Raw genomic sequence first — 16,739 nt, 5'->3', positions numbered from 1 at the left:
TGTTAAAAGAATTGTATAAATGTTAGAATATTGATTTCGAATGAAAATAGTTCTGTGAAATCATTTGATTAACCTTGTTCTTGGAAAATTCTAATTATTCTATAATATATGGCCATGAATAGAAACAAATTAACCATTCAAGATAAATGACAGTGATACCTTCATCATTTCTCAGATTTGTTTTGGTTTTATGGTTACGAACATTTAAGAATACATTTTACAATTTTAATTGATCTCCATTTACCTTCCGTACTTGATCACGCCTCCTTCCTTCTTCCATTCCACGTTAAGTGGTTGGTCCCCGATCACGTCACATGGAAATTCAATTGTTTTGCCTTCAGTTGTCGTGACATCTACTGGGTAACGCCGAAAGCTTGGTTTTTCTGTAAAATTTACAGCTTCAATTACATTTCAATAAAGGTATTCACAGATTTTGACAACGTAATTTTAAACTTTCCATCACGATTTGATGTACACTGACATGGTAATTTCAATAATGTGTCAAACCACATGATATATTTTGACAAAGTAATTTTCATTGTTTTGTTAGAAATCTGAACATCATTATCGTAAACTACTTGTGACAGTGTAATAGACAAGGAAACTATCGCCCATACAAGTAATTACCAAATATCCATTGGTCGTTTGTAAATACATATTCACAAATCTGTACACCAAAATATGATATATCTTGAAGAACTGATATTTATAATTAAGCTGGGCAATGAACTAGATAATTCATGCCTTATTTACCTAAAACTTTGAGTGTAGCAGGGCTGCTCTCCCTCTCTCCAGCTTTATTACTGGCGATACATTTATATATGCCTGCATCTCTTTTTCGTGTTGACGTGATGACGAGGTCACCGTTGGGTTTGACCTGGAAGCGATTGTTACTACTTCCTGTCTGAATTTGTTCACTAGATTTCAGCCATAATATCGTTGGTTCTGGTTCCCCTTTTGGTGGCTGGCAGTGAAACGTCACAGTTTCACCGACGGCTGCAGATTGGCCCGATGGTGATTCTCGGAAATTGTCTTTCAAAACTACAGAATAAATGAAATAATCAAAGTCATCAAAGAAAATTTGTTAAAAAAAACATATCTTAGTACATGTTATTGTAAAGGTGTGAAGAATTTCTATAGCTTAATTAAAAGCAGAACAGTCGACAAGGTAAATAATATATACTTATTTCATGAAAAGAAAAGTTTGTGGCACTTTCAACAGAGTTGAATATTTGATGGATACCAAGGGAGTATTTGTACAGGACCACACATACTTAGCTCTAGACCACAGACATTGTCTCTCCTTCAACATTTCACATAAACATCCATCTGACTTGGATCATATATAAAACATCCGTCTGATTTGGATCACCATAATAAACTACTCGCATTTCTTATGGTCTGATGTCTAGCCTTTCACCCGTGATTTGTAGTTTCAAATTATGAACTCCACATACTTAATACGTTTTTCATAACTTTCGTATTTTTTATTGGTATGGTGTAATGTTTTGTTGAGCTACTTAAAATGATATCTATCAGATGCCTCCTGTTCTCCACTAGGGGGCGCTACATTCCCTGCGATAAGTCATCAAATTCAATTAATTTCATTTTTTGCATATTCCATCTTTGCTTGTGGTATTGAGTGGCCAATTGAGATAAGGAACCAAGCAGAAGTGCATCTCTGCGGTAAATGTCCAAAAAAAAGACGACCGTTAAATTAAAACGATACATCATTCATTGGGGAGCAATTTGCCGGTTTTGTAGTTATCTTTTTCATTTGTTGTGATTTTTCTTAAATTTGTTTTTATAACACAATAAAAATATTTCGTTAAACTAAACAGGTGTTTTTTAAAACATTTAAAAACTTCTCAGCTCCGGGAACTTTACAGTATCATAGCTGATAAGAATTACCCATAATGCCCTTCATATATATCTCAATTTACTCTGCATATCTATACGAAACCCATCAAACCTGACCTAGCTAAACAGCGGGCGTCATGCTGAGGACAATTTCGTCTTCAAACGTATAATTTTTATACAGTTTAATGATTCTATGAAAATGCTTTGAAGGAAATAAATTGAATGGAAAATTACATCAGCTTTTCTTCCTTTAGAAAATTAATTTCTGTGTTTACTTCATCAAAGAAGGAAGCATATACTCATGATGAACGACTGCACAAGGCGAATCACTTTCGATTCCTCAGTGGAGCGTGAACTTGACAGAAGATTTAAATTTCGCGACACAGCAGTGCTAATGATACTAAAAGTCAATGTAAAATCGTTTACACTATGTTAACAGTATTTTTCAAATTGTGCTCCTGGAAAACATTAGTATTTTTGCATTTCTCAACTTGAATGATCATTGTGAATACAGACCCATGCTGTTAACTGTATAGAGAACATTGATTTTAGATTATCAGGAATATATTGTAAGGAAGTCAAATTTGACTAACATTTGGTTTAATGAAGCTTACAGAACCTCTCACATCTTACAACTCAAAACTAACGCATGGTTAACTTGCAACAATAATTATACAATTTTATATCAAGCTATCAAATCATTCCCCCTAATATATCAATATGGAAGCTTCCATTAAATATGAAGCATAGTCCATTTTAAAATGTTAGGGATGGAAGTGTTTATGGCTTTACATAATAACAACCACATGAGTTAATTAAAAGCATGAAGAAGGAGCTGTGGGATTTTCTGTTAATGATGGAAATTGTTTCTTTATGAAGTTGAATTGTTCCATTATGGCAATGTAAAAGGGGGAAAAAACAAGAGAATGACATAATCTAGCACTTAAATTCTCTCTGCATGTTTCTCCCCACACAGTTTGTGATTCTGATGGCAGTGTTCAACAGCAAGTCATCCATCTAAATACAGGATCTCACTTCAGACAACTCCGAGTTGTATAGTTCCTCAAAATCGATCTTGTCCCCGATATTTTTATTCTGTATAAGTGTGTACTTCATAGGGAAATGAAGACACTAGAGTATAGAAAATGATGCTAAAAATAGCAACTGAATTTTCACCTTGACCGGAAAATCTTTAAAGTTATTTTCAGCTTACAAAGTATTCAGAAAGAAGTGGCTAATTTTTGGGCGCACAAAACAGATGGACAGAGACTCTAGTCTCCCATAGTGTCATAACAAAGGACTGTTGTAACTGATCGTTGAAATGTTAAAATTGCATGAATCTTTAGCATCAAAGCGTGACTGAAACATTAAAAACATCACCGTAGGAAAAAGATCTTTCTCATGGTTCTAACATCTCCCAAGGATTGGTTTTCTTTCGCACAGTTCTAAAAATCTTTTTTTAAGAACCATTTTCGTTCTACATTTCAAACAGGTTCCACATCACAACCAAAACATGTAAAGTCTATAAAGCTAAAACTACAAATTTCCCTACAGACGTGAATGATAGCATCTCCTGAGGAATTGGAGCCTACTAAGATATTGGTGCATGTATTTTGTGAGGATTTTAAAATTTTACTCATCAAAGTGAGATACTTACCAGCGATTTTAAGAGTTGCGTTTCTACTGATTGCACTGCCGTGTATATTGGTAGCATTACAATAATACACTCCGACGTCCGATTCTTTCCTGTTATGCGTAACACTGAGAAAAAATAATTTCCTGTCCTCGATTAACATCTTTGGCGTTGATGGATTTTCAGGGTATGTTATGACCCTCTGGCCATTGTGGTACCATGTTATGGTGGGTTTTGGCTCGCCCTCAGCCCGACAGTCCAGAGTTTCAGGGTTATTGGGTGAGAGGTAGTCATCTTGAGGATGTTCCGTTATCCGAGGGTTCGGTAAATTCTTATTCGGAGCAGCAGCTGTAAAGACACAAACAAACATTTGTATAAGTAAAAAAGTTATAACGGAAAGGCACAATGAAAAAACACACATTATCTAAAAGTAGAAAATGACAGCCATAAATCTGCACTCTTTTTCATACATAAACCTTAAATTTTCACATATTCAGATGTACAAAAGTTTTAAAAGCTAAACAATTTTTATCTCATAATAAGATATCTCCCATATTCATTTTTTTATTGAAAAAATGACACATTCCATTATAACTAACGAAACAATACTTTTTTCAATTTTTAATGGCAGTTTGTGTAGAAGCTGGAGGGTGTTTTCAGTGAGGTCTAGTTGCCATAGAAACCACATCCATGACTACAGTGGCTAGGGTTACTGTGACATCATAAAACAATGTGGTGGGAATATTAATGTCTGCTTTGATGGACAGATCCAATTTGATCTGTTAAATGGAATTCGAGTGACCAGCTCATTAACATGCTGACCAGTTCAGATGACCACTACAGGTTTATTTGTTTTAGGCTGTGAATGGACTGACCAAATGTCTATGGAGATAGCGGGCAACTTGAAAAGGTTGGAATTACAATAATGATAGCAGCAGACCTTTGGTCAGCCAATAAATGTAAATGGTCATTTTCTCCAGCCACTGACCATAAAATTGACATTAAAGTGAGTGAGGGATTGGTAGCATTGGGTGAGAAGCACCTGTTCTATAGCCAGGCTTGCTGACAGGTCCAAAGTACTTGTGACATAAGATGGCTACAGACAACTGTCCATCCATCTGGGTACCAGCATAAGGGGCAATAATCCAGTCAAAGAGGCCATCATAATATGGCTTTAATGATCTATCAAGGGAACAAATATTTAAATATTTTACAAGGTCAAAGGGACAGAAAAGGCCAAAATATCAATATCATTATAACTTGATTTACATATCTCAGCTGCCCCTAAACAAACATTTTCAACATATTTCACTACTGACCATCTGTTATTGGTCAAACAGTAGCTATTACATGGATGGTGTGACAACACCAAAATAACCCAGTGGTTTGTTAACTGTTAGGCTCCAGATTATCAAAACATAGCTAGTAATCTTATTTTATGGCCCTAAATAACATATATATCTGGACCCTTTCATCTATCTGTTGTCAGACTTATAAACAGGATTTCTTTCAAAGGGGCCTACTCCAGGACTCCTGTAACACAACCAGACAAAAACTAGGTTCATCATACATTTCCATAACTCCTTCTCTCTATCTGCGTATAGAGAGAAAAAGACGTGATAGGCTACACATAGTTTTTTTTCTTAGGTGAAAGCGTATAAATTTTATTTTGATTAGCATGGAGAATCACATGTAAGATAACGGGATTGATGAGCATGGAGACATTTGTGGATAACCTGTAAGAGTTGTAATTGACAAGTTGGTGGGTGATAAGCCGACTGATCAAGACGTATGAGGCTAGGATCTGATAACGACTGACAATCTCTTATTGGCCTAACATCACATATAGGTGTTCAATCATAGTGTGGTCAGAGGGGTACAACATCAGTACGGTCATCTAGGTGTTTGTACAGCATCTGTGTTCTTAACATAGGGTCATTCAGGTGTTTGTATTGCCCATCGATCACTACAGAGAATCGTCCCTGTGAATGCCCCTACACTATTGATGATCGTTCACCTCTATCGTCCCCCCTTACTACCTTTGATTGTACCCTGAAGTCCTCCCTCACAACCCTCGATTGTACCCTAAAGTCCCCACTCACTACCCTTGATTGTACCCTGAAGTCCTCCCTCACAACCCTCGATTGTACCCTAAAGTCTCCACTCATTACCCTTGATTGTACCCTGAAGTCCCCACTCACTACCCTTGATTGTACCCTGAAGTCCCCCCTCACTACCCTTGATTGTACACTGAAGTCCCCCCTGTCTTCGGAGAATCACCCTTGTAGTCCCCCTCACGACCCTCGATTGTACCCTGTAGTCCCCCCTCACTACCCTCAATTGTAGCTGTATTCCACGCTGTATTCCACTTTCACTACCAAGGATTGCCCCTGCAGACTGGACCCCCTTACGACCCTGGTTTGTACTCTGTATTTCCCTTTCACTACCGAGGATCGCCCTTTTAGTCCCCACTTACTACCCTCTTTTCTATCCCATCAGTACCCCTGGCGGACACCTCATCTATCATACATAAAAGGTAACTTTAAAAGCCAGTCTATGTCCTACAACTTCAAATAGCTCTATTTACACACAAATTTACAAGGTGGGGATTCAGTACTCGTGGGTATAATCCCATCCCTGTGTTTGTGTTGTCGCGTACACGTGTCTAGTGTCGCCTGGTGTCGTGTGGACAACTGTAAACAGACAGCACGACTCTGCCCGTGAATGTGAGAATGTTTGACCCCGAATGTTTACCAGAGAATAGACAAGGCGAGAACACCAAGGATTAAAGGAGTAAGATTAAAACCCTACAAAACCTAAAGCCAAATCTTTTATAGAATAGCATTTAATCGAAATAAATTCTTTTTTTATAATGTTCGAAAAAGATATTTGAACAATGTTTTGAATTACCTTGCGTATATCTCAAATATAATAATACAAATAAAACATGAGAGCCGTGATGATAAAGAGGCTGTAGAGGGAGCTAATTTAGTGCACACACTATGGCTATGATGAATGTGTATGTCTACTTTGTGAGAAAACAGATAAATGTTATAAAAATGTTTGTGTTACCAGAGAGTCATGCCATTGGGATATGGTAACAGTACACACAGTGTAAACACATGCAGTGTGGACTGCTGAGAGACACTACAGCATACACACACTACATTGTCTGTTTACATCAGGCAGAAGCTGCATCTTAGCTTCAGAATCCTACACTCCAGAATTGTAGAATATCACAACGGGTTCTCCAGGACTAACCTGAGGTGATTATCATCCTATTGGCATTGACTACATTGAGTTTTTCTTATTTAGAATATTTCTTTTTGGATTATCTCATGAAATATTCTGTATCAGAAGAGGTTCTACCCTAGTTGTAGGAGACATAGAGGAATGCCTTACACCCCTGAGCTTTGTAAACACTGACCAATGCTTCATCTCAGAAACACCCAAATGGTCATCCTTGGTCTCTATTGGGCACCTGCTAGTTAGAACTGGCCAAATATTTACACCAGATCAGGGCAGTACTGACTAAGAGAATTATATACAGGACAGCAAGATCACTAACAGTCTGTGAAGTGTTAGCATGTAAAGCTAGATTATCATAGTTTTAAAACTATATGACCAACTCCACTGTTATTAACTCAGAATTTTGCACGAAAATGTTTTAGATTTGATTATGTCGTTTCTGAAAGTCCATATTTACATCGTACAATGTAATACACCACATTTAACACCCTATTTGTGTTATTATTGTAATGTCTCAATGTATAGTGTAAAAAGGCCATATTGGTAGATCTATCACTAAGGACACAATGACCAGTGGTCATCATAAACTAGGAGGTGAGGACAGAATGCTGGCAGACTGACCATGATGAGGTGGAGGTTTCAATTACAATGGGTGGGAGGTGTTGACAGATGACTGATAGTGGACACCTCCCTGACCATTGTGTGTGAGATTGTGGGTACAAATTGTTCTGATATGGTGATCTATGGTCAGGGCAAGTGGTACATTTCACACAGAAACCCTGAACTTTGGTGAGGTCAAGCGGACTGGTCAGTATCAGATGTGGTCAGTCTCTTTTGTCACTGGACTACAAAACTGACCAATTTGTCTAAATAAATCTCAAATGTTGATAGACCAATTGGAATATTGATAAAAATGGCCTGTAGCAATTCGCTAAAATGATCCATTTGTAAATGGTGAGTCACTGCAAGTTCCTTCTGCTGTTTGTTTGTTATAACTGGACACACATCGATATATCACACCCATAATAAAATCTTCATCTTCAATGCTCTTGTCACATTTGCATAATATCACACAATTTACACAAGAATCTATATGACAAAGATTGATGGTCGGACAGAAATGGTTTTGTGGAATAAGGAAATAAGTTCTCGGCAAAGATCATCACTTCATCTCTCCGCATCGGAAACATTGGGGAAACTACCCCATCAATCCATCAATGTTGAAATGACTTGGAGGTTAGCCCCGGAGTTAATAAATGTTGAACTATTGGGTCTTTGGCGAGTTAATAAACATGCCACAATTTGGTCGTATCCTTGTAAGCACTCCGCTTTACTATTTCCTACAGGCTTGTCACTTCAATAAGGCTAATTTTCCTCTAATGATATTTCAGAGGAAATTTGTGTTGGATATTGGCAGTCGGCTTACTCTACAGGTCTCTCCTGTACGCTAATGCTACCAATTTGGTAGAAACTCGCCTGGCAAATTATTGATAATGTTAAAAGGTTCTGTAGCAAGTGGAATTACTACATCGTCTACCAATCACTGGGGCTACTGTGTCTGGCATCGGATTTACTTCATGGAGCTAAGATCCACAATCCAACGACTAAACGAGGCTTCATCAAAAACTATCAGCACTGTTGGAGTTTGTCTTAGAGAAACACAAACTAGGGAGAAAAAACTTCCAAACACATGTTTAAATCTTAAACAGATGAATCTCAATTTACCATACACTATATATAAAACTAGAATTATCTCCCCTGGTAGTTAAATCTACAGGCATTAAAAGCCTGAGAATTTAATTATAATCAGATGTTGAAAAGCACGACCTCATCTACCTGTTTGTCTTAATCTCTCGTTATCTTTGATAAAGCTACACAGCACTGCATTATAAAACCTTAATGTCCCCTGCCAGCAAACAATTATCAAGATATGCTATTTTTGATAATGATTTTTATGAGGAGAAGGTGAGCATTTACTTTCATCACCAGACTTACAGGCAACAAAAGAGCCGGCAAGCTTACACATGGCCCTTACACACACACACAACAGGAATACAAGTTATTGTACACCAGGAAACATGGGTCAACTCACACTCATACTAAATCCAGTTCTCATAACTTTCCTCCGCACCATTAATTCCCTGTACTTTTTGACAACTAAAAAACCTAATCAAAATTTAATAATATTTCATGAAACCGAGACCTGGAGGATACACCTGTTGTATAAACACACATACGTTTAATGTCTTCAACTCATTCCATTACCACGTCAAGATTTTCCTTTTCCTGGCATGTTTTAAACTTTTAACAGTGAATTAGCTCGACAAATTAAATTTTCATTTGAATTATGAGCGAACTATTTCAAAAGAGAGATAAATGTTTGAAATGTTAACTGCGTGATACCGAGTATTATATGTTAAAGATGTGTAAACAAACAGCGGTGTTAACACTCACAACTTCTAACATGGGGCATGAAATGATAATATTTGCTGGAGTTTTTTGAACAGAACGATTACCACCTGATTCACATGATGATGAGAGCGTTAAGCGACAATGATTTATTTACATACCAATGATATTTAATTTGTCTTGATCCTGTTGTAGCATCGGAATGCGAGTTCATGGTCCAATATTTACTCCTCAGTCACATGACCCACATACAACACTCTTGTTTAATTTATTTACAATTTAACTTTTTATAGAAATCTATCAGGTGTCTGTGCAGAATATTTTGATATATATCAATGAAAACGGAAAAAAAAGGCCAATAGACTCAAAATAATATATCAAACATGTCAGATAGATACGAAAAGGAGCTACATTTTTTCATTTCTTGTTATAAAACCAAGTGCCATTATTGGATTTCAATAATAATTTATTGTGAAATATTGTAAATGGCAATATTAGAAATAACTTCATGACCCTGGCCAAATGATAAAAGGGGCATAACTCTATAAACCCCTAAATTGCCATTAACAAATTATCCCAATTTTCTTTTTCTGATATGTGGGTGGGAGGGATAATTAAAATGCAAATATTAGAAATAGCCAGACATTTTGACAACCCCTGGGATATTCCACATGGTATTTTAAAATTTTGACATGCCGATTAGTTGGTAGCACCACCTGGTGTGAAAACTGGCATGCAGAGTTGTTAACGCCACCTAGTGTCAAAAGTTTGACATAGTGACTAGGTGCTGCCACCTGTTGGTAATGAACTCAGATATCCTAATAACTGATACTCTTACAACACTTGCCATAAAGCAGACATTTTTTATAGCCTTAGATCAAATTGTCTTGGCCTTATCAAAGTCATATGTAGCTTTGGTCAACTGTAAATTTGAGCTTGTGATTTCACCACGGAGTTTAACCTGGTGGAAATCGGGGCCACCCTGTAGCTTGTGCGGGGAGAGGTCTCATTTTTATGATGAAGAAAGGCGTGAAAGTCTTGTTACTGGCTCAGCTCTTTGAACCTTCCCTACAGCCCGTACACCTAACATGTGCAAGTCCAATTTAAAATGCAAAAAGGCGAGAGACACTTAAGGGAAAACCAGCATGTAGGTGTTTTAATATCCTTGTCCTGTTATTGGATACACAGAGAGAACAAGTGGTAAGGGTACTGTTAGCGGAGATTATATACACCGCTTTATGATGTTATAATTTGAATATATACAACATAACAAACATACAAGAAGTTCAATCATTTCTATATACACGAACAAATTAAATGTCACAAAGGTGATGTGTTTCTCAATCCTTTCTCCACTGTATTCAAACGTTAAAGATGAGTTGTCCACTTGAAGACCCCGTCTGTCGAGGAGGAGGCGAGGAGGAGGTGAGGTGGAGGCGGCTGTTACTGCTCTGTTAACACCCTACCAATACCAACTGTGTAATACCATATGTCTTTGTTTCATAACATGAAAGTCAATGTCTTGTTTAACATCAAACAGGCTTTAAACATTGTGCTATAAACTTAACAAACCAAGTTTGGCTATATTCCTTTGAATACAATAGAAAGTTGGCTGTTGTTCACTTAACCATTTGTGTATTTCTAAAGTTCATTCAAAACGTTGGGGAAAAGGCTCCAATGAGATTGCAATATTTCTTAATTGTTGAAATTTAAATCCATCCGGATTCAATTTTGAAATAATAACAAACTTTTCTTTATTGTTTTGAGTGCATGTCTGTAAAATAACTACCAAAGTTAAATGTAAAACTGCATGTAAATGTGACAGATGAGAAAGAGTTCGCACAAAATTTATGAGAATTTTTCATGGTTAACTTACTAATATTCTTACACCTTCAAACACATTCTTGAAACAGAGTCAAGCAATTACATCTCTCCTTGATGAGCTCCAATACTCGCTCTCTCCTTTAATTACATGTAAGTCCATGGAGAACAAATTTACCGTTTTGTTTGGCACATGTACAAAGAGACATGGAGAAGAGATCGCAAGTGTTTTGAATTAAAAACATCTTTGCAAACGAGGGGAGAAGCAACTGTAAAGTGCGCCAAAACCATAGCGAATCCAAACGTTTGCCACCCCACACGATTGACAAGTCAGGCACCGCTAACACTGTTCTGGTTTCAAGGGTTTATGGGAAGTTTCAAAATGTTCTACTGGGTACTAATTATTTGTGATGTTGTTTCGGCACTTGATTTTGTGTAGGAGATGTATAGGTTCAGATGATGTAATGCCTTTAGTTCCTAAAATATTATACTTATGTTTTGTATTTCTTTCTCTTAAGCTTTGCAACTGTCATTGTAAACTGGCACATAACTCGCAGGGTGAGAGATAGCAGAATTAATAATCAAGCAGGTAATGATATCTAAAGCACCATTTCTTATAACAAATCAAACACCAAAAATCTATTTTGAGCAAAGAATTGAATTTTCTTCAGCTCAAAGTAAAAATAAAGAGATTTTTCGCAAAAAAGACTATATTTAGAATAAATGATTTGTCTTCAGCTTAAAGAGCACTTAAATCCCATCATGTGGGAATTTAACGAAAACAAAGTGTATAATCTTCTTACGTGTAGAATTGACTGCCAGACAGTAAGGCCGGTTATTACAGGCAGCTTTTGTTCAGTGGGGAATTGTGGGACCAAGATCAAAGAAATTCCTCAAGTAAATTGTTATATTTCTTTCAATTAAGTAAATTACAAAAAAAAGAAAAGTGCTTCTGATTATAAATAGAAGATTTTCATTTAAATCAATTTTGTATGAATGTCTAGACTGAATCTGTCACAATAAGCATTAACTGCGGTTGACTGTGACAATTATACGTCTCTGACAAATGGTAACTGTTTCCCCTGGAATTTCCAGATAAAATCAACCCTCAACGATAAAGGCCTTAATAACCATACAATAATAAATTAAGGAAGGAACCCATTCCACCTCAGAACATAAAGTTTATTGGACAACAAAATAAACCACACAGAACTGCTGTAAGGTTGGGAAACTCTTGATATTACCCTGGCCCAGAACTCTTCTTGCAAAGAAGGTAAAAAAATGATTTCAGTGGATGTTTGGAACTTTTGCAAATAAAATCCCCTGATAAATGATAGTATAGGGTCTTTGTATGTAAACATGGCTACCTTTTAATAGCCAGCTTACGACGATGCCTCAACGGAGCTCTTTGGGGATGAAAAACAGAAAAGTGCATTAAGATGCACAAGACAGCCTACATTTTACAACATTAACTTAATCTTTTAACTGATCTCATTTAAATAGGCAGACACACAGATTTTATTTACAATTGATCTGGAATGGACCAAGGTTTTACTTGTAGCTATCCAAACTCTGAAATTCTGAGACGAAGCTGAGAGTTAAATGATGGAATGCAAAAAGAATATTTTAGAAATCTAGTGGTTAAAATGTTTTTAGTTACAAGAACCATTGTTTCTTTTATTCCTTTGTAATCTTTCACTGACCTATTTGTAGTATGGCTTAATTCTACATAGAAATAACAGCTCAGGATAAATCCAGTATGTTGCAGTATCTTACTATAGTTATGGTTTCCTTGGCTATCAGTTACAGAAAACAAGGCAAAGATGCAGTGAAGATTGGGAGGACCACCTGAGAAAACAAACCTCCACTTGTGAAGAGTTCCAAGCTGTGCAAACATAGATAGGACTAAGATCAATGTAGTTATAACTCCATGTTACAAACTGACTGAGGTGTCAATATACTCTACAACAACAAACAGAGGTAAACATGTGTAACACTGAACACAGGGTACATCTTTACATCAAAGATTTCTAAAATGTGCACCGTAGTTACCAGAAAAACCTATAAACCTACAGAATGGTACCTGATGCCGATGATAGTTCAGATTATGCAGTAAGGTTGTAGACTTCGAAAGGAGGATTTTTGTATGTCCAGCAAATCTCATTCTGTTAATACCTACTGAATAACACAAAACTATGAACTACTTAAAAAGAAGGTTAAATCAAATGTTAGTTAAAGCTTTGTACCACGGGAAAATATGTCCTCCGAAGAAACTTTAATATGTAATGGAAAATTGAAAGTTTTTAAAACATTAAGTTCACTCCTTTTGAAACATTTAAAGACATGTTTAAGAACTTGCACCTGCACATGAGATGTAAAGATATCAAAACATGTTTGGTGATTTTTTAAAAAAAAATTTCTTCCATCCTTTAAATAGTGAAATTCAAGTTTTATTTCCCAACCCACCTTTCTTTTGAAATGATCTGGACAAGATCAAAAAAGGACTAGCCCATCATGGTCAGATAGGGTTAAACAGGTTTTGGCATCAATAGCAGAAACACCAAGAGATCTAGATCAGTTATGTGTTTGAAACACATGCATTTGATGAAGCTTCTCAGGGGACCAGACCAGTATGGAATCGCCATCCATAAAACTAGGACTGAAATTTCCTGTTTAGTTTGGTTGACATGCAAGTTTACAGCCTTACAGCGATCCTGTCATAGTTTATTACAGTATAGCGGAGTTACAGACAGATACAGACATTTTGTGTTTATAGAGACAGGTTTACAACAAAGTCTCCATTTTCCAGATTTCCGACTGGTCAACCTATTGGAATAAAAGCTAATCTTTATGTACCCTGTCTCGACAACACAAATTCCTTTCCTTGCCAAGAACTGACAAGAATCATTCATGTATATATATTGTATTTCTGCTTTTATTATCTAATCATTCTGGAACTCTCCGGAGAAAATGGTCTGGAAAGCATCCCCATTTCCGATATATCTTACTCAGGTTTTATAGACTTGTGTTCAGGAACAATTATCTAAATAACTTGGAGCGAAGATGATCTGATAGGTAATTTGAAGTTTTCAATACAGACAGCTCACTCTTGACCATGATATAAGTGTTCCCCGAGTCCCTTCCAAATATTGATGTTTTTATGACGGTCTAGGTTTTCTATTTCTTCTGTCTTTGATAGCTATTTCTCCAGTTACACAATGATTAGCTGTGTTGTGGTGTTGATAAGATGACACTTTTTGTTACTGGTTATACCAGTACTTTCATTTGTTCCTACTTAGGTCTGGCAGATCCAGATAAGTTGTTTCCCTGACAACAGTTCTCCATTGGGTTTCCATGAAAACAACATCTCTGAAAGACTTCTGACAACAGATAATCATCTCAAGTAGTTTGATTTACATTTACCTTTATATCTAATGATGGAGTCTGTTCTACAAGTCTTTTCAAACAATATCTTTATCAAAGAACTTCTTTAAAAATTAGACAGTTTTGAATGAATTGCTAAATGCATCTCACACTCTGCCAAAAAACAGGTTCCCACATCTTATAAAACCACCTTCAAGATGTACTTGAAGCTGTCATGGTAGACTTTGCAGTTCTGGACTAGCTCAGCCTACGCTGGTATAACAAGCTTTGACAAGTCATTAGCAATAGCAGGCAACTTGCATGTAAATTCATTGGTGTGTGACAGGGAGTGTTGAGAGGCAATACCTGGTGATGTATGGGCTAGATGTGCCACTGTGGCATCAATGTGGCAGAGTCCAGGTTCATCAGCGTCTCCAGATTAGTGACAAATGTGGAGCGGTGAGGTATTAACAATCAATACTCGAGATATATTAGGCAGGGATAAAACTGGGGATTAACTGGGGAGTTTATTACGCTGATAAAGTGTTAATTTGCTTCCATTTAATGTCCTGGCTTCCATGATATCTGGCCACCACGGTCCAGGATGGTCAGCTGTAGAGGGGGACTGAGTGATGGGTACAGCCTCCCAGAATGACCAGTACAATAGCAGTATCACACCAATACTGACCAACGGTCACTAATTAAGGGGACATAACTACCATCTTTACTGGCATGATTGATAGAAAATTTCAGTGCCTTGCTGTAATTGCCAATTAGCTTGTGTCTAAGTATTTCTGCGGCATGTCCAGGGAGGTCTGGATCTTCCTGCCCATGTTAACACTACATCACAATGAACACGTAGCATCAAACCAAACTGATACAATTCTCACCAGTCCCCGTTAACATCTGAAAACCATGCAACACAGAAGGCAAGACATGCAGATTTGTCCTTCAGGTCTTTTTTTATTCTAAATTTAAGACATATGCCAATCTGCCGCACAGTGTGTACAATATGGCTGGGTATATGTAGTACATGTTTTATTAATCATAATATCCATTATACTCCCCAGGCACAAATTATGCATTTCTAGAAAAATAATTTCCTCTCAAACAAAATCAGAATTCTTCAACCAATCATAGATTATGTATAGAAGAAGCCAGTTTATAGAAATCAAGTGAGCATTTTCTACTCCCATAGACATATGGATATGTATTCAACACATGGATGTTATGACAACATCACTCGCTCATCCATTTTCTCGTTTTATATAAAACGGGGAATTAATTCTGTATCTAATTAAAGCCAATGGTGGCGTAGTCAGAGGGAGTTATCATTGCACATGTCAAAGAGGGAGAAATCATTATTCACCTTATTTCCACATGAAACAACCATAATGTTATAGGCAGAAAACACATGATGACTGATACTAAAACGAGCCTCTCCCTGCCACATGTTCAGGTAGCGGAGCCACTTCAGTCTTTGATGGGATCTGCGGCTCTGTTGCGGAATTTTATTGGGTACGAAAGGGAATGTAGGACTCCGCCTTAATGTCGTTAATTATACAACATGTAATATATATAATAACTTGTAACATACATTTCTACTACACCCAGGCCATCTATATGTCTGTCGCCAAATTTCTCTCGTAATTACGAAAATAACATAAAATCTACAGAACTACAGACATAACTCTTACTGTTCAGTGTTAGCACATCATGTGTATTACAGAGATGAAGTTTTTGACAATAAAAATAAGTTTTTGTTGTGTAGATTTTAGAAGACAAAATCAATTTGATAGCTATATAGTTTGTCAACATTTTTCTGTGTAAAAATACAAACTTGTTGACCTTTGTGCTAGTTTGACTTTTAAAAGAACAATTTGTAACTGCGGGCAGCTTACGTGGGGTCTGGTGTTTGTCAGACAAAATTAATGAGAAAAGGAATTTGAGCTATAATTGAGTAAGATAAATATAGAAACAATACAGCAGGTAATTGTTGCAAAAAACAAAAGTCAAATCCCAGAGGAACCAGTCAATTTAAGCAAAAATATGGCATGCACCAAGTCATTAAAATGCTTGACATGCAATGATGTTTACACAGGCGTAACAAACATTCTACAGAACCTGATCTATTATTAACTGACCAAAAAAGACACAATCTGTCCGTTTCTTTACAAAACAGTTTGACTTGTTTAAGATATCAGGATAATTGATGTGTTAGAGATATCAACTGATCAAAAACAGTAACACTTCCTAACGGGCTCTATAACACAAACAAAGTCAAGAAACTTAGGTAGTCAGGCCTAAACATTATCAACTGACCTGTAGCTTACAACACAAACTGCTAACACAACTACTTAAACAGCTATTACTTCAGAAAGACATTTAATACCACAAAAATAAT

At 36.6% G+C, this 16,739-nt stretch overlaps 1 protein-coding gene across 8 annotated transcripts in view; it reads right to left on the bottom strand.

Annotated features, from left to right (window-relative positions):
* LOC138317559 (roundabout homolog 2-like) overlaps positions 1–16,739 on the bottom strand; it is a 109,142-nt gene that overhangs the window by 20,312 nt on the left and 72,091 nt on the right. For all 8 annotated transcript variants that reach the window (XM_069259315.1, XM_069259320.1, XM_069259313.1 and 5 more), the window contains exons 3-5: positions 3,518–3,841; positions 754–1,041; positions 245–383 (exon numbers count right to left, since the gene is read on the bottom strand). In XM_069259315.1, coding sequence (XP_069115416.1) covers positions 245–383; positions 754–1,041; positions 3,518–3,841 — 751 coding nt within the window. The remainder of the gene's footprint in view (positions 1–244; positions 384–753; positions 1,042–3,517; positions 3,842–16,739) is intronic.

Source organism: Argopecten irradians, chromosome 3 (genome assembly GCF_041381155.1).
Source record: "Argopecten irradians isolate NY chromosome 3, Ai_NY, whole genome shotgun sequence".
NCBI lineage: Eukaryota > Metazoa > Mollusca > Bivalvia > Pectinida > Pectinidae > Argopecten > Argopecten irradians.
Note: the sequence above shows the minus strand (reverse complement) of the source record. Positions and strands in the feature narration are given on the sequence as shown.